This window comes from Prionailurus viverrinus, chromosome E2, assembly GCF_022837055.1.
Source record: "Prionailurus viverrinus isolate Anna chromosome E2, UM_Priviv_1.0, whole genome shotgun sequence".
NCBI classification, from domain to species: Eukaryota; Metazoa; Chordata; class Mammalia; order Carnivora; family Felidae; genus Prionailurus; species Prionailurus viverrinus.
The window spans coordinates 17,950,031-17,973,458 of NC_062575.1; the positions used below are offsets into that span (position 1 = coordinate 17,950,031).

General features: G+C 41.2%; 1 protein-coding gene across 5 annotated transcripts in view; it reads right to left on the reverse strand.

Moving 5' to 3' along the window:
* The window catches only part of NFAT5 (nuclear factor of activated T cells 5), a 115,156-nt gene extending 111,500 nt beyond the window's left edge, over positions 1-3,656 (reverse strand). For 3 of the 5 annotated variants that reach the window (XM_047834554.1, XM_047834553.1, XM_047834557.1), the window contains exons 1-2: positions 3,296-3,656; positions 1,424-1,477 (exon numbers count right to left, since the gene is read on the reverse strand). In XM_047834554.1, the coding sequence (XP_047690510.1) occupies positions 1,424-1,477; positions 3,296-3,368 (127 nt within the window). In that variant the 5' untranslated portion in view covers positions 3,369-3,656. The remainder of the gene's footprint in view (positions 1-1,423; positions 1,478-3,295) is intronic. The other 2 variants (XM_047834556.1, XM_047834555.1) reach the window with 1 other exon arrangement.
* Between the last annotated feature and the right edge of the window lie 19,772 nt (positions 3,657-23,428).

The window sequence follows — 23,428 nt, forward strand, 5'->3', positions numbered from 1 at the left end:
ATCAATAATTAGAGAACATTTTATGTGCTCTAAATTATAGTTGAAACAATTTAGCTAATACTAAACAACAACAACAAAAAAACACAAAAAAAAACAACAACAAAAAATTTATTAAGCCAGACACTAAACTAGGCATTTTCATACACCTTACGTCACTAAATTTAAGAGATTATATCTATTTTTATAGAAAGAATAGTAAAGTTTAGAGAGGTGGAATCACCTGCCCAAGGTCACAGAGCTAATAAGCAACTAAACTGTTATGTATTCAAACTTAAGCTCAATTACAAAACCCATTCCCCCCACCCCGCTATGAGAAGTAAACATCTCAAACATCCCAACTCAAATCGAACTTAAATATTTAGGGCATTTTTTAAGTTGACCACAAAATGTTTAAGTTACTGGTCACAAATATATTTTACAGTGGCAGCTTGGCTTTGGGTAAGGAACTCTAGCTAAAACACAAAAGGCATTGTTTCTGCTATCATGTGACTCCCCCCCCCCCCCCCCCAAGTCTCTTCATTTCAACCTCAGGTTACTCATCTCTACAATGGGGAAATTAATATCCTTGCTGTCCAATTGCAGGATTAGAAAATTCAAAGAGGATATATGTAAAGCCCCTTCAAAAACTACAAAACACTGGGGTGCCCAGCTGGCTCAGTCCAAAGAGCATGTAACTCTTGATCTAGGGGGTCACGAGTTTGAGCCCCACACTGAGTGTAGAGATTACTAAAAAAAATAAACTTTAAAAAATATATTTTAAAAAATTACAAAATACAAAGAGTCTTTTTTTGTCTTAAAATGCTAAAATAACAAAGTTTTCTAAAGTAATTGTCAGCTGTTTAAATTCTACACCTTCTATTAACATTTCCAGAACTTTCTCAAACCCTTTTTTTCTAAGCGTAGTTCATTCATCATGTCTGTCACTTGGCTTTCCTTATCCTTAAAAGTAATACAACAGTAATGACATCAATGCTTTTGTAATAAATAATTAACATACCGTTTTGAAATGCTCAGCATATAAAAGTTCTAAATCCTGAATTTTCAAACTAAATATGTGTTTGGTGTCATTCTTAGTTATATTCATGATCTTAATGTTTGAGCCTTTTCATATTCAGTTTGTTTCTAAAAAGCTAGAATTAAGGCCTGGAATTCTAAAGTAGAACACCCAACACATAATTTTTAACGATTTTGTGGGAGTTTTTTCAAGGCTTCTCAAAGCAGATACAATAAGCTAACAAGCACATCAAACACAGCAACAAAATCCACTGAAACATTCAGCTGCTCTAAAAGAAGGATCAGGCTCTTCAAGAGAAAACTACATTGTGTGAGTTTGCAAAGTTTCACACTTTCTCATTTAAACTCCATTTCAGAGAAAGCCTTTGCATACTCACACAACATGCTTTTAAAATGGCACTTTGCTGACCTTCCAATAGTCCAGCTCTATGAAAATTCTGTGATGGGTGTAACTTCAGAGAATCTGAAAAACACAAAAAGCATTAAGCACTTTTTATGCTGAATGACTTGAAGAAAAAAAAAAAGGAAAAAAAAAAGGGCAAGGGTAGCATACATCTCTTACATAACTGCCACGTATTTTTAAGAGCTAAAGCCCATATTCGCGACTATGCTGTCAAAGAAGGCTGAACTGCCTCTCACATCGGTCTCTGTGCTAAACTTGGATGGTCATAAAGTGTTTGTTTCATGGAAAATTATCTGATGATTACTGCACAAACGGTGTTAATGTCTTGGCTATTTTTAGCACCGATGGTACCACATTAGCCCTCTTCTAAGAATCACCTCTTGACATCATCTTTTTCTTCTGACGCTCAAAACGACCGTATTTCCAAACCACTTCAGGTACGTTGCTGGAGAAACATCCTACAGGATGGTGACTGCCGACTAAAGTCATCAGAGCAACAGACAATGGCCACAGTTACTAAGGAGGACTCTGTGCACAAACCCAATCGTCGGTGTGCCAAGTCCGGCACCTTCCAGACGAAGCCATCGCACACTGATTCACTTAAACAATTCCAAGGTACTCGCGTGAAGGCTGGAGTCCCCCTTTCCGGAGGGGGTGGAATCAGCGGATGGATACGGAACACCAAAAAAAAAAAAAAAAAAAAAAAATGAAGGCACGCTGGCCGTCTCAGGAAGGAGGTTCGCAGTGGCACTCAATTTTTTTTTTTTTTAAATATGGTGAAATCAAGAGCTAATAACCCAGTTATGTCTTTTGCCCCTCCCAGTGGTGTAAAAAGTGGTGAGGAGTGCGGAGGGAGCGTTTCGGTTTGATGCCCCTTTCGCACAGGGAACCTGTTCTAACACATTCTTGCGGTGCCCAGTATAGGAATTCAAACCCAGCAGAGATCAGCTCAAGTGCTGGTACCGTGGATCCCGGGAATCCCCTCCAGGCCTGGGCCAAAAGAGTTTTTAAAACGGGAATCTCGTTGCCCCCTCCCTGCCACGAACCCTTGAACGGCCGCGAAAGGGAAAATTCTCAAAGGACGACAGCGTCAGTGCCTGAGCCGGTACCCCCGGGACAGGAGAGGGATAAAACTGAGCCAGAGAGAGAGACCACCCCCTGTCTTTGTAAAAGAGAGGGAGATGCAAGTCGTTAGAATGCCACATAGGTGGCAAGAGAGGAAAAGAGAAAATTCGGGCCCTTTCCAGCAATAAGATGACGAGGAGAGGAAGAACGCCTGGTCGAGGGGGGCCGTCCCAACAAGGGGAGGGAGTGGACTAGGCCGGAGGGAGAGGGGGGTAGAACGACGGCGCACAAACAACCTGGAGGGGGAGAAAAATGGTGCCCCTGCACCCAGAACCGGCTCCAAGCCACGCCGCCCGCTTGGGGGCAACTTTGCTGGGGAGGATGGTCCTGGTAAGAGCGGCCGCGGCGCCCGGATCGCAGCGGCCCCAGCGCGGGGCCCAGTCAGGGGTGGGGGGAGAGGACGTGGGCGGGCGGGGGGGGTGGGGGGGGAAGATCCCTGAGCTGGGGAGGCCGGGGCCGGCTGCTCGAGGAGTGTGGCGGGGCCGGACACGCCGAGGGACTCTCAGTGCGACTGGTGCCGCAGAGACCCGGGGCCGACGGCAATTGGGCCCCGTGTGGCCGGCGGCTCCGCGGGGGAGGGGCCGCCACTCCTCCCCGGCCCCTTCCACCACCACCCGACCCCATCGGCCTCTCCCCATCCCCCAAAACAGGCCCGACCGGCCCGGGCTTGCCCCTACCCCCCGACGGGGACCCCTCCGGCTCCCCCGGGCCGGGCCTCCCCGCCCCCACGCCCCAGCCCCCAGCCTGACTCACCTCGCGAGTACAGGGACTTGGGCGATTCCAGGTCTAGGTCCGCGCTGAGCAATGAGATGAAGTCCGAGGGCATCGCAGCTCGACCCAGCCCGGCCCGAGGGCAGCGGGAGGGGGGGAGCGGCGGTGGCGGCGGCACCTCCTCTCCGGGACCGCGGGCACCGAACCGGGGGCGGCGAGGCGAGGGCGGCTGCCGCTGCTGCCTCCTCCTCGAGGGCAGTGACTTCCACCGGGCCGAGGAAACCGCAGCGAGGTGGAGGCGAAACTCCACGGGGACTAATTCCCGGCGAGCCAGGAGGGGGGTTCAGGGCGGGGAAAGGGAGGGGGGAAAGCCAACGGGTCCGTTTCGTGCTTCTCCTCAGCGAAAACTGACGGTCGCCGCCACCGCCGCCGCCGCTGACAGGAATCTGAGCCCCGCCCCCCGCGGGGCACTGCGCAGGCGCGGAGGGGGGCGCCCCGGAGCCGGGAAGAGCCGGGGCGGCCACCGGAGGGCGGGGGGGCGCGCCATGGAACAGCATCAACAAGGGCTTCGCTTCCTGCCGCCGCGGCCGGGGCTGCTGTTCCCCAGCCGGGAAAGGGCCCCGCCAGCAGGGAGGGAGGCAGGGAGGTGTCCGCGCCTGGGGCCCCGGGGAGGGAAAAGGTATTTGCGCCGACCTGGTGGCGGCGAGCCCGAGGCGGCCGGTCCAGCGCGGAACTGAGGGCAAGAGAAGACAGACCTGGGGGAGCCGAGGTGCCTGCTGGACGAGTGGGAAGGACCCCAGTCAGAGCTGGGCAGGGTCGGCCAGGGGCGCGCGGGCTGGCTTGGGGTCTCGCAGGGGAATGGAGTTTAGTCCCTGGGACAGCCACCAGCCCTTTAGGGTTTTCATAGGAGTGTCTAACTTGTGTTGGCCAAAGGACTATTAAACTCATTTCTTAATTAGGAAATGAAAAACCTTATCTAAAAAACTCGAGTTATTGGTTGTTTTTAATTAAAGTACTTCTCCGTCCTTTGCCCTCCCCCTCTTTTGTTTCCCTTCCCCCATCCTTTAGAGGCTGAAAATTCAAAACAAAAAACAACTTTCTGATTGTGCTGGGTGGCCGGATTTATTCGGAATGGGAGATAAAAGACTATTTAAAAATTGGATCATATGAATCCACCTGGCCGTTCTACAGGAAAAAAACGAAGAAAAGCAAACCTAAACACCACTCTTCCAAACCATTTTTCATTTTTTACTTTTGGATTAGGCAAGGATGGAGGAAAAACACATTTAATTGAGTTTTTGCTATTCTGTTCATGGGGCCAAAAGTTTCCGTTGCAAAAACTGAAAATCCTCACCTACACCGCAGACCGTTTCCTGACTCTAATAGACTTCTGAGAAATTTTTAATCAAGTTATTAAAATATCAATTGGAGTGCAGGGGATGCAACTTGGGGAATAATTTTAATCTCTTGTGGGATATTGATGCCAGCAATCACTGGGCAACGTTTTTAAGCTATTAGGTTAGGTTTTGTTTTTGTTATTTTATCTACAAAGATGGTTACAAATCATACAAATTAGTCTGTTGTGTATATATACACATACCTATCTATACATACATATGTATTTATGTATATAGATAGATATAAGTGATATAATACAGCCTTTCCCCCAGGAATGTGCGCAATTCATCTAGACTTAGAGTCCTGGAGATGGGGAAGAAACAGCAGAGGAGGCCCCAGTGCAGGTGTCTCTGGGGTGGGGCTCTTTGCAAAGCTTTACCTGCAGACCTAGAATTTAAACTTGTGTCATCAGAGTCTCCCTATCTTTCCATCTGAACATCTGACTCAGGTTGCCCAACTATCTTCACTGCATTCTGTGTAGTAATGAATCAACCCTGTGAACATTTTCTTCCTGTCAGAGGTAAGAAAGCTTTTCAGAGCCACCCCAAGATGGCAAAGCAGAACCGGAAACTACCCTCAAATCTCCATTGCCACTGTATGCTGTTGCAACAAGTCCCAAAGGAAGTCCCTCATAACTGGTAAGAGCCCCACTCATTTGAGAGAGGAAGATTCAAACCCAAATTGCCCAACAGGCCAAAGCTTTTGAATTGGAGCAAACACCTGTTGGAGACCTCCCCCCTCCCATTAGTCAATACAAAATGTGAGAAGAGGAAATTGCAACTTACTAGGTAGAACCCCAATACTAAAAAGTTGGGTATATCAGTCTGAGCATATCCCCTTTCCCTAGACCTATGTAATCATTCAACAAACTTAAGGTATAGGAAATTCCCAGTACTATTCTGACCCCAATTAACAAGAATTGGCAAGGCCTCTTCCTTCCCCTTTCCCTCGGTACTTCTCTGCCCCTTTGTACCTTTTTGTCCCTCCAGTATGAGCGCTTTGTTGTCCATGTTAATCAGACTTCCCCTGATTTGATACAACAAAGTAATGAGATGGCCCCCCACGTGTGACTTGACTTAGACTGTGAATTCTCCTAGATGGATTCTTTAGGCGCAGGCCCTACCTCATCAGGCCCTGCATCAAGCAATGATTCTATCTCAATGGATATTTGGAAATTCTGTGTCCCTCCCATGTCCTTTTACAGAGATAAATTTTTTGAAAAACTGTTTAGATGGATAGTTTTCATGGCCATGCTTTAGCACTGAGACCTAGATTTTATGTTATCCTTAAAATTTCAGTGACTAAAAACACAAACTCATTAGTAAACATGTTTGCTCTGCTCTGATCACAAAATATGATATGACCCGCATAATGTTGAGAGTTACCAAAAATAACTACCTGGTCATTGTGTCTTTAGTAAATACATGCTACCCCCAGTTCCAAGGATATTTCCCTCTGTAGTCATTAATGTCTCAGTTGTTTCCCCTTTTATCTGATCTTGGAAATATTCTCATGTTATATTTTAAAAACCACCCATCACCCAAATATACACCTTCATAAAACTTTGTGCACAATAAAAAGTAAAACTTTAAGCGTGTAAAATTTGGAAATTTCCTCTCATTGAAAACTACAATAGGATTATGGAACAAAACATAAAGCAGATTTAGTAGTTTGTAGAATTCCTTTATATTGCTCCCCAATCATCATATCGCATTCCCAAGTTACTTGATTAAAATTTCACAAGAACCCAGATTCAACTACAAGGTTGTATAAATTACGCAAGAGAGTGGCAGTTTTTATATTGGTGGTGTGTTCTTTAACCCCTCCTGGACCTGTTTAGGCGCTTAGTGAATTGTGTTGCTGGATCTCCTCTAAATGAAAGAGGTTCAAATATCAACCACTGAAAAGGAATTAAATCAACTCCTACAGAAGAATGTGTTGTCACAAGATCTACAGAATCTTTGTCATTGTAATACAATTAAGGCTGTTAAAATAATTTTAGTCACATGCATATTGTAAAGAACCTGCTAAACAAACACGAGATCTGAAAGGAAAATTTCCAGAGCAATTCAAGTCACGGACAAAAAAAGTTTAGAACGAAAATTATCTTCGCTTCACCTTGGGAGCACTCCTTAATAATAATAATGGAGAATTGATAGTGGTGGGAAATAGCAATGACTGCATTTGTGCTAAAATTGTAAACAAAGTCTTATTTGACTGTGATTGTGTGTCAGTTTTCACCTTAGATCATGTTCTAGCAAATATTTCTGAAGGCAAAATTAGTTTTGATAGTTTTGCCTTTGGATTTAGAACATTCTCACTCCTTGTATCTTTCACTGCCTAAATCTGATAATCGGGCATCTAATTCACTTTGATGAAGTACTTCTGTACTTTATGACTGGGTCTGAGTCAGTTTTCATCTGAAATCCCACAGAGACCAGTTCAGTTTCTCAAGATCTAGAATAATTGCAAGTCCTGAGATACAGAGCAATCAGCTTGAATTGGAAGAACCTGGTGAACAATGGCGAAGGGAGGTAAATGCCAGAGAAATTCAAAGGGTGGATTAGGGAGGAGAAATTTTAATGGGAAAATAGAAACCCCTGAGGTTTACCAAGAAAGGAAGGAGGATGCCTCTAGGTCATCCCAACAGTAAGCATAGTTGGACTTATGCAAACTGTCCTTATTCACACAAACAAGTCCTTATTCACACTGGCTTGGACACTACCACGTTTGCTAAGATGTTCTTTCCACATCTAATCATAATATGATTAGTAGCCCCACCTCAGCTGTGATACTAGTTAGACCAAGAGTGTGAATTAAAAATCATTTTACCATTTCCTGTTACCCTCTCTCTTAATTCAGGGAGTTTTAACCTAAAGTCTATGGGTTTGTTTCAAAGCATCTGTGATCTCCTTAAACTTGGATACACATTTTTGCAAGCTCATAGCTACGTGCACCTTTTTCCAAAGGGTGAAAGTCTTTAACTTTCATAAGATTTCTGAAAACAAAAACAAAAACAATCCATAACCCAGAGCAGATGAAAAAGCATTCTTCTGTATGAAGCAAATCCATTCTTCCCTCTTTCCACAAACGGGCTCCGGGAACTGTGCTAGGTGCAGGAAATACAAAATTTGACAAAGATGAATATGAGAAGTCAACTCTCAGCCTGATGTGGGGGATGACCTTTAAACAAATATATGCATTGTGACGGATGCTATGCTAGAGTTTTGTTCAGGTACTAGAAATCAATGATCTTTGGCTTTATTAGTAGGCTGATAGAGGAAAAGGAAAAGGATGCCATCTAACACACATCACTTTCTTCTCCGCCCGCTATCCCCCACACCTGATTTCTCTTCACTCCAACCACAATTTCCTACAGTGGTTAAGACAGACTAGACAGTTGCAGGGCAAAGTCCTGACATAGAAATGTTTACATTGTGAGGCATCACAGCTATTACGTGTTGATACAAATATTCCAAGAAATACCTGGGCTTCATTGGACTTTGTCAGTGGATTGTCAAAGAAACACGGAGTATCTTTTTTCGGCTTTGCTGAGGATTAGGGCTAAATGCTTAGGTTAAGGATGTAATGATAAAATAGCTGAACTGGTCATCCACAACTAAGCCCAGAATTGAAGGGCTAGGTTGAAGTTACTGGATAAACGAGACCGGCTTTAGAAATAATGTATTCCACCTGAGAAGCATTTGTTTCAGCTGAATGAGGAAACGTAGACTCCTCCAACATGGGAAGAGGCATGCAAGGGATCTGCCCACAGCTGTTAGAATCTAATTATAAAATATGAGGCTTAAAGACAATTATTCATTTATTTATTCATTCAGTTTCTCGACCCACAAAAATCCTGTTTATCCTTCAAAGTCCAGCTCAGATATTACATCTGTGAATTCATCCTGAACCCTTCCAAGTAATATTAATTATTCTCTGGGTTCCCATAGCATTTCATCCAAAATGTTGGCAGGGTGATCATGACAGTGAATTACACACAGTTCATGGGTCTCTCTCTAATGTGTTGTGAACACTTGGTTGAACAGTATCTGAGAAGGTTAAATAAAACAAATCCTTGCCTTAAATAACTTGTAATTGATTTTGAGCACATGACTTTAGTGCCCACACAGAATGAAACAAACTCTCTAGTATGCCATTTGTTGATATTGTACTAGGAATTTGACATTCAGTATGGAGATTAATAGAAGGAAAGAAGAAACTGGAAAGGTAAGGAAAGGTTAGAGGTGAAAGGCCACAAACAAGGATTTTGTTCTTTATCCCATAAGCGCTGGGGAGCTCTTGAAAGTTTTGGAGGAGGGAGATAACCTGACCAGAGCTGTATTTTAAGAATGTAACAGAGGGAACAGTGTAGAGAGAAAGTTGGTAGCTGAGAGCCTAGGAAGAGAGCCCAGCAAAGACCAAGGAGGCCCTGAAGGGTAAAGGCTAAAAAGATGGAAAGGAGTTGTATATGCAAGACATTATGGAAATAGAATCAGAAGAACTCAGAAATTGCTTAAATGTTGAGAGTAAGAAAGAGAGAAAAGGATGAGAATATTCAAGAAAAGGAGATGGTGAGAGAGAAGTTTAAAACATCCACTAACAGGTTCTTCATTGTTGGAGTCCAATAGTTTAACATGCCAAAAAACTATTTAACAGAGAGAAGCAAACACCACTTAAACATGAATCACCCAAGAGGCTTTATACTTTGTTACATGGAGTGGCAAAAACTCTAACCAGAAAAGAAGTTATCCTAGATTTACCTCTTACCTGTAGGAAATCCAAGTAAACATAAATTGCTGAAACTCAGTGAAAGAGTAAATTGATTAGAAACAAATCTACATGAGCATGTGTTCCGGGTGTTCACTCCAAATACACTTGAGCATTAACACATAAGCTTCTAAATGCTTATTTTCATAGTAACTAAATATGGAAGAATTTTAAGAATCCTAAAGGCCAACAGTTCTTCCAAAAAAGAAAAAAAGACTTGTAGAGATAAAAAGCAGCCATAATGTCTTTAAAGAGGATCAGTTTGCAAAACTTCCATTCATGGAAGTCTTGGGTAATAATGGACCTAGCAAGGTTTACTCTGTAAGGCCTGGCCTGAGGACCAAAGCACTTAAAAACCAGGCACAAAATGACTGAGGGAACTCGGAACTCATCCCTGACCACTTGAACTGGAATCACAAGAAACAATGAGCTGGTCTGCCCTTTGTACTTATTATTATTGTTGTTTTATTTAGTTAAGCATTTCTACACCCAGTTTGGGGCTCGAACTCACCACCTTGAGATCAAGAGCCTCATGCTCTACTGGCTGAGCAAGCCAGGCACCCTTGCCTTTGTGGTTATTAAATAAATACCTTTTTTGGGGTGCAAGTTGTTCCAATAGGCTTCCCTCCAGAAATAAAGAGGAAAATGCAACCTGTATCACTGCTCATGAGCGGGTTAACCCCAAACCCCCAATCCAACTTGGTCGTCAGTGCTGGGGACCATCTTTTTTTTAATTATTTTTTTAATGTTTATCTTTATTTTTGAGACAGAGAGAGACAGAGCATGAGCAGGGGAGAGGCAGAAAGGGAGACACAGAATCCAAAGCAGGCTCCAGGCTCTGAGCTGTCAGCACAGAGCCCAATGCGGGGCTCGAACTCGTCAACTGCAAGATCATGACCTGAGCTGAAGTTGGATGCTCAACCAACTGAGCCACCCAGGTACCCCAGTTTTTTTTTAATGTTTATTTATTTTTGAGAGAGAGAGGGAGTGAGCGAGCAAATGGAGAAGGGACAGAGAGAGAGGGAGACCCAGAATCCGAAGCAGGCTCGAGGCTCCGGGCTGTCAGCACAGAGCCCGACGTGGGGCTTGAACTCACAAACTGTGAAATCATGACCTGAGCCGAAGTCGGCTGCCTAACCGACTGAGCCTCCCGGTGCCCCTAGGGGCCATCTTTAAATATGGCACCCAGTGAATTCTAATTTCTTCTGGATAGACTCTACAGTATTCACATACTGTGGTGATCAAAAGCTACCAAAGGAGCATATAATCATTTATATGATCCAAAGAAATATCTGATAGATAGTATTTCTTATGGATGGTGCATATACCTATTTATGTTAAATGAGAGGCTACTTGATGAAGTAGGAAGTGAAGTCACTTGGAAACAGGAGCCCTAAATTCTAGTTCTAGGCACTGAGGCATCTAGGATGTCCATTTTTGGAATGCCCAGCAGGTGGTCACACTTCTCCGGAGTACTGTGACTTTCTTCCAGGGAACAGTTCTTGCTTTTCCTCTTGAATTAACCCTCGGTGGGGTAAGGCAGGAGCTGTTGGCTTCCCCTTGCCACAAAGAGATTAAGAGCCTGTTTGGAGTGGAGAGAGCAGCCACAAGATGGAGAGAGAGAAAACCCAGACCAGAAACTGAACTACTACTACTACTAAGTTTCTGGAAAAGGCCACACCTGACTTCAATGATCTGAAATGAAAAATTCTTTTGCTTACTTAAGAGGTTTGGGATTGGGTTTTCTGTCCCTTCAAAGTAAGAAAATCTTAACTTGATACAACCTGCCCAGGCTTATGGAACTTTCTCGGACCTCTGTCTCCTCTCTCTGTGAAATAAGTGGGTGAGATTATTTACCAGGCAGGCATTGTGTTTGGCCACTAGCAACAAACACCAGTGGCTTACAGGTTTAATTTTTCTCATACAAAAAGCCTGGATTAGACAATCCAGGCTAATCTCACAGTACCACATGCAATCAGGCACACAAGCTTTCAAGGTGGCCCTTGTTCTCATGCTTACAAGATGTCACCTCCAAGGGGCGCCCGGCTGTCTCAGTCCATGAAGCATCCGACTTCAGCTCAGGTCATGGTCTCCCGGTCTGTGATTTGGAGCCCCGCATGGGGATCTGTGCTGACAGCTCGGAGCCTGGAACCTGCTCCGGATTCTGTGTCTCCCTCTGCCTCTACCCCTACCCCTCTTGCACTCTGTCTCTCTCTCTCTCTCTCTCTCTCTCTCTCTCTCTCTCTCTTTCTCTCTCTCTCAACAAAAATAAAATAAAAAAACCAAGATATCACCTCCAAGCATCCTGTCTGCATTCTAGGTGAGAGGAAGAAAACAGAGTAAAGGACTAAAAGGTCAACTCTGGCCCCTGGAAGACCCACATAATGGCTTCTATTTACGTCGCATTGGCTAGGACTACATCACATGGTCACCCCATCTGAAAGGCTAGGAAGTGTGCGGGTTTTTTTAGTTTAGAAGAGTACATTGATGCTCTGAACACAATTGGAGGTCAGTTGGCAAGGAAGAAGAGGAGAACAGATGTTGGGGAGACAACTACAGTATTCGCTACAGACTACATAATAGCAAAAGGTAACCTCATTCTCTGAAATTCTGTAATTCCAATTTCCTTTCTATTTTGTTTTACCTAATCCTTTCTTAATGGAAAAGAGCTAAATATTTTCTGGAAAAGAATCACATTTTTAAAATCTCAAATTTTGAAGAAGTAGAGAGAGGTACATCTCATAAATGAAATGACAATAGGTACATATGAAATATCAGGTTATGTCAAAAGCTCTTCACGTTTATCTCATCCCTGAAACTTTCTTAAACTTTTATTTTTAACTTTTTAATAAAAGTTTATTTATTTGTTTTGAGAGAGGGAGAGAGAGGGAGTGCAGAGAGAGAAGGAAAGAGAGAATCCCAAGCAGGCTTTGCACTGCCAGAACAAAGCGTGATGCAGGGTTTAAACCCACAAATCATGAGATCATGACCTGAGCCGAAACCAAGAGTCAGGCACTTAACCGACTGAGCCACGCAAGCGCCCCGGAAACTTTCTTACATTTTGAAATTCCATCTTCAGAAACCTCTTCTCACTAATCCCAACTATTCTTACCCTTTTTTTAATTGAACAAAGTCACCTATTTTTCCTTCTCATTTCCAGGACTTCTCACATGATTTCATAACCTCATCTTTTATTGCTCCCAACTAAATTGTAAACTAGTAAAGAGCAGAGCCCAACACTTAGCACAATGCTGGATGTGTAGTGAACAATCAAGAATGGTTGAGCAATGAATGAATGAATAAATGAATGAATTGAAATCTGAATTTCTGTTTCTTTTTTCCTCTTCACAACTCTGTCCTCCGTGCAAGCTTGCTAACTGACTGCATCTCAGAGTCATTACCAAGGCAATTTGTATCCTAGGAAGCCAGCTTTAGAAAGAAAGCCTTTTATTTTCTACCTTTAAATCCTCTCCACCCCTGTATATTCAACTCACCACAGGAGTCAGTACCTGACCACCTCCCTTCACCTAACTGTTTCACCTAGGCGCCTTCCCATTTTCACTGATTTTTAATCAGTTAAGGTCTTACCTTCAGGAAATTCTTATGTTTAAATTAAATTCTATGCAAGTCATTTCCTCTTCCTTTGCTAAGTTGCCAGAACACAGCAAGGGACGTGTTTATCAATGTTTACAAAGGCCCGAGTGGGTTTTCTTTTTTACTGAAAAATAATTTATGTGGGGGTTTTATATTGCAAAAGCAATATGTGTTCATTGTAAAAACTAAAAATAATAGCTGAAAATTTAAAAAAACAAGATAATAAATAGGAATGATTCAAAAACTCGGGGTACCTGGCTGGCCGAGTCAGAAGAACATGTGACTTGATTTTGGGGTTCTGAGTTTGAGCCCATGTTCAGTGTAGCGATTACTTAAATAAATAAACTTAATTAAAAAAAGAATTATTCAAAAACCCATAAACCACCACATAGAGAAGATCATTTAGCATAGATCTTTCTGGAATTTTTAAAATGTATATTTACATATACAAAAATTGGCTACACTATGTATACTGTTATCCTGTATCCCTGATGTAACTGTGAACATCAATACGCATCAGTGAATATTCTTAATAATATGTCATGGCAGAGGAGTATTCCATTATAGAATATATCTTATTGGTCAGTCCCCTACTTTGTCATTTAATTTATTTCCTTTTTTGAAAACCTTTGTAAATATGTAAATACCACTGAGATGAACATCCTTGTAGCTAATCTGTGCTTATAGTCTTTTCTTAATTATTTCTTTTGGATATACCCCTTAGTAAGTTTTACTTTGATGAGGAAGAAGGAGAAAATGGCAGATGTAATGTAAGAGAGTGAAGCAAGGCCATAGTGGCTCTATTTAGCCTTGTTTGGGGACCTAAAACGTGTTTGGTTTGCAGGGTGTAGGGCTTACTTAGCATAGGACAATGATTTTAAAATATATTCCTATGGCCCCATTCCTACAGCCCCTATGGAATCTGAGCTGTCTGCAGAACACTGCAGAAATGCTGGTAGGGAAACTTAAGATCACAAAACATCCAACTTCATGCTGCATCAGATACCATCCTATTCCAGCATCTAGTACAGACAAGCCTGAGGTACCGATTTAAGAAAAACACATTAGAGAAAACTTTATTTGAGAAAATTTGGCCCATTAATTATTTTTCTATCTAAACTGGTGAAAGGCTGGCATTATCTGATTTGCTGGAGCTCAAAAAGTATTAGTGCAAGTGAAAAAAAGCAGAATATTTTGTTCTAAATTTCCACTCTACCACTTATTAAATGCATAAATCTCTTAATCATCCTGAAACTTCAGTCTCCTCCTTGGCAAAACGGCTTTATAACAGTGCCCGTGTCATTCACAGAGGCATCATAGGGAGACAATGAGCTAAACTGTAAGAAACTGCTTTGTAAAATGTAATACTGTAACTAACACAAATATTACTGGTAATTGTTATTGTCATTGATGGAGTGTTGAAAAATTCAGGCTTTACAAGAACTGAGTTTTTCACAAAGATCAGACAGCAGGGGCACCTGGGTGGCACAGTTGGTTAAGCAACCAACTTCGGCTCAGGTCATGATCTCATGGTTGGGGAGTTCGAGCCCCGTCTCGGGCTCTGTGCTGACAGCTCAAATTTCGTGTCTCCCCCTCTCTCTACCCCTCCCCTGCTCATGCTCTGTGTCTCTCTGTCTCTCAACAATAAATAATGTTTAGGGGCGCCTGGGTGGCTCAGTCGGTTGGGCGTTCGACTTCGGCTCAGGTCATGATCTCGCGGTCCGTGAGTTCAAGCCCCGTGTCGGGCTCTGGGCTGACAGCTCAGAGCCTGGAGCCTGTTTCCGATTCTGTGTCTCCCTCTCTCTCTGCCCCTCCCCTGCTCATGCTCTGTCTCTCTCTGTCTCAAAAATAAATAAATGTTTAAAAAAAATAATTAAAAAAAATAATGATTAAAAAAATATCATACAGCATAAATGCAATCCTAAATATAAGAATGTAATGTGATGACAGCATTCAATCAAACCAATCATCAAATAATTATCTTATAGAAATAAATACTAAAATCCCTTCAAAAGGTGAGATAAAAGAACTAAAGGTCTAACAGTTCTTTTATTTTATGACTCAAGAGGGAAGGGATATGTATTCTATGCACTTTCATTCTTGTTGGTCGGGAGTTTATTCTTACATGGAGACGTAAAGGACCTAAACTTTAAAATAAGTAATTATCGGGGAGGGGGGGGGGTTGGCGGGAGGACGCCAGGGTGGCTCAGTTGGTTGGGCATCTGACTCTTGATTTCAGCTCAAGTCATGATCTGTGGTTTGTGGGATCAAGCCCTGCATCGGGCTCTGAGCTGATAGTGAGAAATCTGCTTGGAATTTCTTTCTCCCTCTCTCTTTCTGCCCCTCCCACCTGCTTACATGCATGTGCACTCTCTCTCTCTCAAAATAAATAAACTTTATTCTTTTAATTTTTTTTTTAATGTTTATTTGTTTTTTGAGATAGAGACAGAGCATGAGTGCAGGAGGCACAGAGAGGGAGAGAGACACAGAATCTGAGGCAGGGCTCCAGGCTGTGAGCTGATGCTTAACTGACCAAGCCACCCAGGTGACTCAGGTCATGATCCCCTCTCTGCTGTCAGCACAGAGTCCTCTACGGATCCTCTGTCCCCCTGTCTCTCTGCGCCTCCCTTGCTCGTTCTCTCTCTCAAATAAAAAAACTTAAAATAAACAAACAAACAAACAAACAAATAAATAAATAAATAAATATAAATAAAATTTTAAAATGCGAAAAGCATCTCTATAGTATGATCGTAAGTGCAAAAACAGGAGTATATGGGGGCACCTGGGTGGCTCAGTTGGTTAAGTGGCCAACTTCGGCTCAGGTCATGATCTCACCGTTTGTGGGTTCGAGCCCCACATTGGGCTCTGTGCTGACAGCTCAGAGCCTGGAGCCTACTTCGGATTCTGTCTCCATGTCTCTGCCCCTCTCCTGCTCTCTGTCTGTCTCTCTCTCCTAAACATAAAATAAAACATAAAGGAAAGAAAGAAAGAGAGAGAGAAAGCAAGCAAACAAGCAAGCAAGCAAGCGACAATAAGAATACTCACACTTAGAAGGCAACTTTATAGATTTTCTTTTAAAAAATTTCTCGGGGTGCCTGGGTGGCTCAGTCATTAAGCATCTGACTTTGGCTCAGGTCATGATCTCATGGTTTGTGAGTTTGGGCCCCACGTCAGGCTCTGTGCGGACAGCTTGGAGCCTGAAGCCTGCTTTGGATTCTGTGTCTCCTTTTCTCTCTGCCCCTCCCCAACTTGTGCTCTGTCTCTCTATGTCTCTCAAAAAATAAATAAGTAAAAAAAAAAATTAAGAAAAATAAAATAAAAATAAAAAATTTCTTTATTCATAATACATCACTTCAAATGAATGTTTTTAAGTTTATTTATTTTTGAGGAGGGGGAAGGGCAGAGAGAGAGAGGGAGAGAGAGAATCCCAAGTAGGCTCTGCACCATCAGCATGGAGCCTGATGTGGGGCTCAAACCCACAAAGTGTGAGATCATGACCTGAGCTGAAACCAAGATTTGGATGCCTAACCAGCTGAGCCACCCAGGCACTCCTAAATAAATATTTTAATGTATGAAGAATAAATAGGCTTCCTTCTTTGCTTTATTTTTTTCTTTTTACTTCTTTAGAATTTTTAATGCCATGGACAAATCAACTTAAAGAAATTCATCCCAAGTTGAGAGTATTTAGGGTTTTATGTCCCTGAATCAGTTTATTCTCATCCAGCTTTCAAAATATTTATAAATAGGCAGAAGACATACCATTCTAATCTATGTTCTAGAAGAATAAAATCAATCTTACTGTCCTGGTTAGAAACAAACCACAAGATAAATAAATGTTATAGGTGAGGTGGAAAGAACCTTGTAAAGGAGATAAAATTATGGTCATCTCAATCAAGTGTGCCATGTTCATTACTCGGTCATGTTTAAAAAAAAAAAAGAAAAAAGAAAACCTAAGCAAACTAGGAGTCAAAGGGAATTTCTTTAACCTAATGAAGGTTTCATTAAGATAAAGTTAGATGCAAATGATGAAATAAAAACAAAAATAGCGGCTCAAGAACCTGTCTCTTACTCAAGTCAATATGGGCATTCCCTGGGTAGCACAGCAGCTCCAATAGCATCAAAACCCAAAGCTCCTTCTACTGTGATTTCCTGTCATCTTTCCATGTTGTGTTTCAAGATGGCTGTTCTACCGCTTCTATCTAGAATGTATATCATCAACAGAGAGGAATAGTAAAAGGAAAGGGAAGAGCATTCCCCTTCCCTTTAAGACATGGACCACCTCTCATTATGTCTTACTGGTTGAAGCTTAAAGATAACCACATCTACTAACTGCAAGGAATGCTGAGAAATGTAGTATGCATTTCGGGTAGCTATATGCTTAGCTACAAATCTAAGGTTCTGTGACTGTAAGAAAAATAGGACAGCTCATGGGAGGCAGTTGTCTACCAAAGAATAACAGCAAATCTACAGCAAACCTCATAGTTAAAGGTGAAAAAAATAGAAGCATTTCATTACCGTAAGAAACAAGACAAGGATACTTTCCTCTTAATGCTGCTATGAAACATTGTCCTAGAGATCCTAGCCAATGCAGTTAGAAAAAAATAAGAGGACTAAGAATTGGAAAAATAAGAGAGAAGAATCTTTGTTACTTGCAGTTGAAATGGTTGTACATAAGAAGTCCAAGAAAAACATTAAAATAGTTCAGCAGCTCACTGGTAAAGACCACAGCCAAAAATCAACAGTGTTGTTAATGATAAAAAATACAATTACAAGAGCAGCAAAAACAATGAGACATCCGTGAATAAATAGAAAAAAGATGGGCAAGACTATTAAGGAGAAATCTATAAAACATTAGTGAGGGATAGAAAAGGACACTTAAGTAAATGGAAACTCTCCTATGTTTGTGGATCAAAGGACTCAGTATCAGTCTATAACTGGTCTATACATTCATTAATCTATGTCAGTTAATCTATAAATTCACTGTTATGCCAATCAAAATTCCAAGAGAACATTTTATTGGTCTTTATAAACTGATCCTCAATTTCATACGAGAGAACAAATAGTCCCAAAACAGCCAAGATAATTTTGAGGAAAAAATAAGAAGGACCTATGAGACCTGACCTGATCTACCAGATCAGTTAAGAAAAATGTGTCATGAGGTCTTATTTTTAAAAACAATTCAACTTTTGTTTAGAAATAGACAAATAGATTAAAGGAGCAGATATAACCCACAAACAGCTTAAAGACATATGGCATAAAACAGAAACTGCATTATAAGTCAGTGGGGAAAAGTGAAAAACATAATAAATAGTGCCAGAACAATTAGGTACTTACACAAAGAAGTAAAGTAAATGAGTTCCTTACCTTATACCAGATAAAAATAAATCAGACTGGATTAAGTTTTTAATGTTTTTTTAATGTTTGTTTATTTTTGAGAGAGAAAGAGAGAGGGAGACTGAGCATGAGTGGGGGAGGGGCAGAGAGAGAGAGGGGAGAGAGGGAGACACAGAATCCGAAGCAGGCTCCAGGCTCTGAGCTGTCAGCACAGAGCCCGACACAGGGCTCGAACTCACAAACCTAGAGATCATGACCTGAGCCGAAGTCGGTCGCTTAACCAACTGAGCCAACCAGGCATCCCCCCCCCCAAAAAACCCAATTTTTAAAGTAGGCAAAGGTGAACAAGAAGTTTATCAAAGAGGGGTGCCTGGGTGGCTCAGTTGGTTAAACGTCCAACTTCAGGTCATGATCTCACAGTTGGTGGGTTCGAGCCCCGTGTCGGGCTCTGACAGCTCAGAGCCTGGAGCCTGTTCAGATTCTGTGTCTCCCTCTTTCTCTGCCCCTCCCCTGCTCATGCCTTTCCCTCTCCTTCTCTCAAAAATAAATAAATATTAAAAACAACAGAAATTCATCAAAGAGAATTCTGGATGGTTAATAAACATGAGAAAATGCTCAACCTCACCAGTAACTGGAGTAATGAAAATTAAAACAAGGAGGTACCTTTATGAGTAGAACAAAATTTAATAGACCTTGTGTTTTGGAACAGTTTCAGATTTACAGAAAATTGGAGAAAATAATACAGAGTTTCCATATACCTCCTGCGGTGAATATTAACACCTTATGTTAATGTGGTACATTTGTTACAATTAATGTACGAATATTGACACATCATCATTATAAGTCCACAGTTTATCCAGATTTCCTCCGTTTACCTAATGTCCTTTTTGTATTCCAGGATTCCATTCAGAATACTACTTCACATTTAGTCACCATATATGCTCCTTAGGCTCCTCTTGGCTGTGACAGTTTCTCAGACTGTCCTTGGTTTTGATGATTCCGACAGTTTTGAGGACTACTGAACAGGTACATTGTATGGCACCCCTCTACTATATTTGTCTGATGTTCTTCTTGTACCTAGACTGGAGCAATGAGATTTGGGGAGGAAAACCATAGAGTTTAAGTGCCATTTTTATCACATCATGTCAAGGATACATACTATCAAGATAATTTATGACTGTTGATGATCTTGATCACCTGGATGAAGAATAGAAAAATTTTAAGATCTTAAAATTCTAAGTGTAGGTGTGCCTGGGTGCCTCAGTAGGTAAAGCGTCCAACTTCGGCTCAGGTCATGACCTCGTAGTGCGTAGGTTCAAGCTCCCATCGGGCTCTATACTGACAGATCGGAGGCTGGAGCCTGCGTCAGATTCTGTGTCTCCCTCTCTCTCTGCCCCTCCCCCCATTCATGCTCTGTCTCTCAAAAATAGATACACTTTATTAAAAAAAAATTCTAAGTGTAATAAGGACAAAAGGAAAGGAAACGAGAAGTTTCATACACTGCTGGTGCTTATGGAAGTATAAAGTGACAAAATAAAAACCTCTCACTTTGGGTAGAAATTTGGCAAAATCTGGTGACGTTGGAAATGTCTATACTCTTGGCCTGGCAATTCCACTTCCAGATTTGAGAACCTCTCACTCATGTATATAAGCATGCAATGACATGTTTATTGCAACATTATTTATGATACTGAAAAACTAGTAAGTTGGAATCATTGAAGACCTGGATCCACTGGTACCTGAAGACTGACCAGCTACTTTGCAACCAAGAACGCTTCAGTTACATGACCAAATAACATTCTATGTTAAGTATGCTTGAGATGATTTTCTGTCACTTGCAGACTTACTGAGTTCTAACTGATACACCAAGATATTAATGTCACCTTCATCTAAATCCACGCCCAGTTTGTTTTTTTTTAAAGCAAGAAGTCAACATCTATTAAGCAAAGCATAAAAGCCTAGACTCTAGACCCTAGAGGATAATTAAACCGCAATGACCAACAGCTTTTAGGTTTATAATATGCAAACTATTCCAGGCAGTCTTGATCAAAGCACAAAAATCAATAAATGAAATAAACATAGTACTTGAAACTGAAGGAAGTAATTTCATAAAGTGATGCCTTGCAAAGTTTTATATTCATATACATCAGCCCAAAATGAAGGGTTTTTTTCATCTCAAAATAGGAAATATTTCAAATATATAGGAAATAGATGCCATATATCATCATATATGTCATATATCATCATATATGGTGATGATATATCCATCATCATATATGCCATATATCATCATATATGGTGATGATATATCCATCACCCAGATAACAAATTCAACATTTCCCTATATTTGTTCATATTTTTTAGAAAAACTTAAGACATTACACATAACACTGAAGTCTCATTACCTGTCCTTTTTTCCTTTCTCCCTCCCCATAGTAACCACCGTCTTAAAGTTGAAGTATATCATCCCATGTTGGTGTTTATACTGTTACTATATATATGTATAACATTGTTTGGATTTGCATTTTCCTATTATTAGCAAGTTTGAACACCTTTTCAGATATTTATTGACCATTCAAGTTCCTCTTCTGTTTATTTCCTTTGGCCACTTTTTTCATTTGGGTTGTTTATATCTTTTGTTAGTCTTTCATATATTCTGGTTACAGATCTGTTGTTGTTTACATGCGTTGCAAGTATCTCCTCCCTGTTAATGCTGGTCTTTGCCTTGGTTTATGGCATTAGTCATACAGAACTCCCAAGGACATTTGGAAGAAATGGTTATTTCTTTTTTTAATTTTTTTTAATTAAAAAATTAGCAACGTGGATGGAACTGGAGAGTGTTGTGCTAAGTGAAATAGGTCATACAGAGAAAGACAGATACCGTATGTTTTCACTCTTATGTGGACCCTGAGAAACTCAACAGAAGACCATGGGGGAGGGGAAGGAAAAAAGAAAAAAAGAGAGGAGGGAGCCAAAACATAAGAGACTCTTAAAAACTGAGGATAAACTAAGGGTTGATGGGGGTGGGAGGGAGGGGAAAGTGGGTGATGGGCATTGAGGAGGGCACCTGTTGGGATGAGTACTGGGTGTTGTATGGAAACCAATGTGACAATAAATTTCATATTGAAAATTTTTTTAATGTTTATTTATTTTTGAGAGAGAGAGGGGGAGAGTAGAAGGGACAGAGAGAGAGGGAGACACAGAATCTGAAGCAGGCTCCAGGCTCTAAGCTGTCAGCTCAGAGCCCCCCGCGGGGCTCAAGCTCAAGAGCGCCCCTTTAATTTTTTTTAATGTTTATTTATTTTTGAGAGGTGGAGGGGAGGGCAGAGAGAAAGGTAGAGAATCTGAAGCAGGCTCCACTCTGTCAGTGCAGAACCTGATGCAGGGCTCAAACTCACGAACCTTGAGATCATGACCTGAGTTGAAATCAAGAGTTGGTTGCTTAACTGACTGTGCCACTCAGGCGCCCTAAAAAACAGTTATACTGAGTTGTGGTGAGAATATGGGTGAGTTGTTGTTGTTATTCTTTGTACTTTTCTGTATTTTAAAAACTTCTCAAGCTATAAAAGAATTTCTAAAGAAAAATGGGAAGAAAAAGGAATAAATATCATCTTTTTATTCTTCCTTCTGCTTTTCTATAATTTCCAAAGTTTTTGTAATAAGCAAATCTATAATGGGAGGGAAACCACCAAATCATTTTTTTTCTAAAGTTTTGTTTTTAGCAAACTTTATCCTAATATTGAGAGTAGTCAGTGTCAGTTTAGAGTCAACGCTATCTACCTTATGCATTTTTATACATATTCTTATTACTATATGCCCTAGTATATTAATAGTATTTGTAACTTAATAAGTGATGGAAAAGCCCATATTATCCGAAAAATATCCCCCACTCAGATAAGTGATTTAAATCCCTCTCATGAGCTTGGAATCATGTAGACATGAGTCATGGACAAGATGTCAGTGGTATTGTTTAATTTCGAAGGAACAGAATTTACATGTGCCTGTGAGTGTGTGTGTGTGTGTGTGTGTGTGTGTGTGTGTGTGTGTGTGTGTATTCTGATATCCTGAACTGTGGTTACTGCTCAGAGACAATGGACACATTCAAAATTGGTAGAAATGAGGTATTTGCTAAGATTAGATTGAGTTCCTCTTACAATGTTTTATCATTCATTGCACTGATATTAAGTTGGGTAACAGCAGGTGTGAGTGGGTAAAATGACTCTAAATCACAACCACGTGGGGGAAGTTAGAAAAAGTGTGCATATCATGGAAACCTTTTTACTTTAGTAGCTATCTGAGCAAGCAAACTTGAGCTTCCAAATCTAGTGACAGATTTATATTAATGTAATTGAATAATCGGAGTTTTCCACTGTCAGAAACCTTTATCCACTCCATTACTTAGAGGATTAAAAGAACATTTGATCTGGTGTTTTATGGAGTTTTCTCTTCCCAGGGACCCAGAGAGGGAACAACTGGGAACATATGACCCTGGATATTATCTGTTTCCGCTGCATCTGACCGAGCACAGTATATACTAGATCACTGCCAAAAGTTTCAAGTCTGCTTCTCACTTCTATTGGCTCAGAATGATTGGGTTTCAGAACTGGGGGAGAAAAGTCTTAGAAATCACTGAATCCCTCTTATTTTACAGGTGAAAAAATTGGGGCATAATTTTGGCAGGAAGTAATAAAATTAGACTTATGCATATACTATGACCCAGCAATTCCACTGCTGAGAGCTACCAAGGAGAGGCCTGAGGAGACATTCAAAGATGTTCATTGAAGCATTGTTTGTAACAGAAAAAAAATTAGTAGGAAAATGGCTAATAAAACATAAAATAGTCATACCAAAAAGCACTATGCAGTAGATAAAAGGAATGAGCTAGATCTAAGTGGACAGAGGTGAAAAAACAGAGTGACAGGTTGCAGAAACCTGTGAAAAATATATTTATATAAAAACCCATCTAGCAATACTATTTTCAGGTGGGTATAAAACGAATGATACGCGATATGATACTGAATACAAAAATCTTATAGAACGTGTAGAATTATGCTGTCCAATACAGTAGCTGCTAGGTAC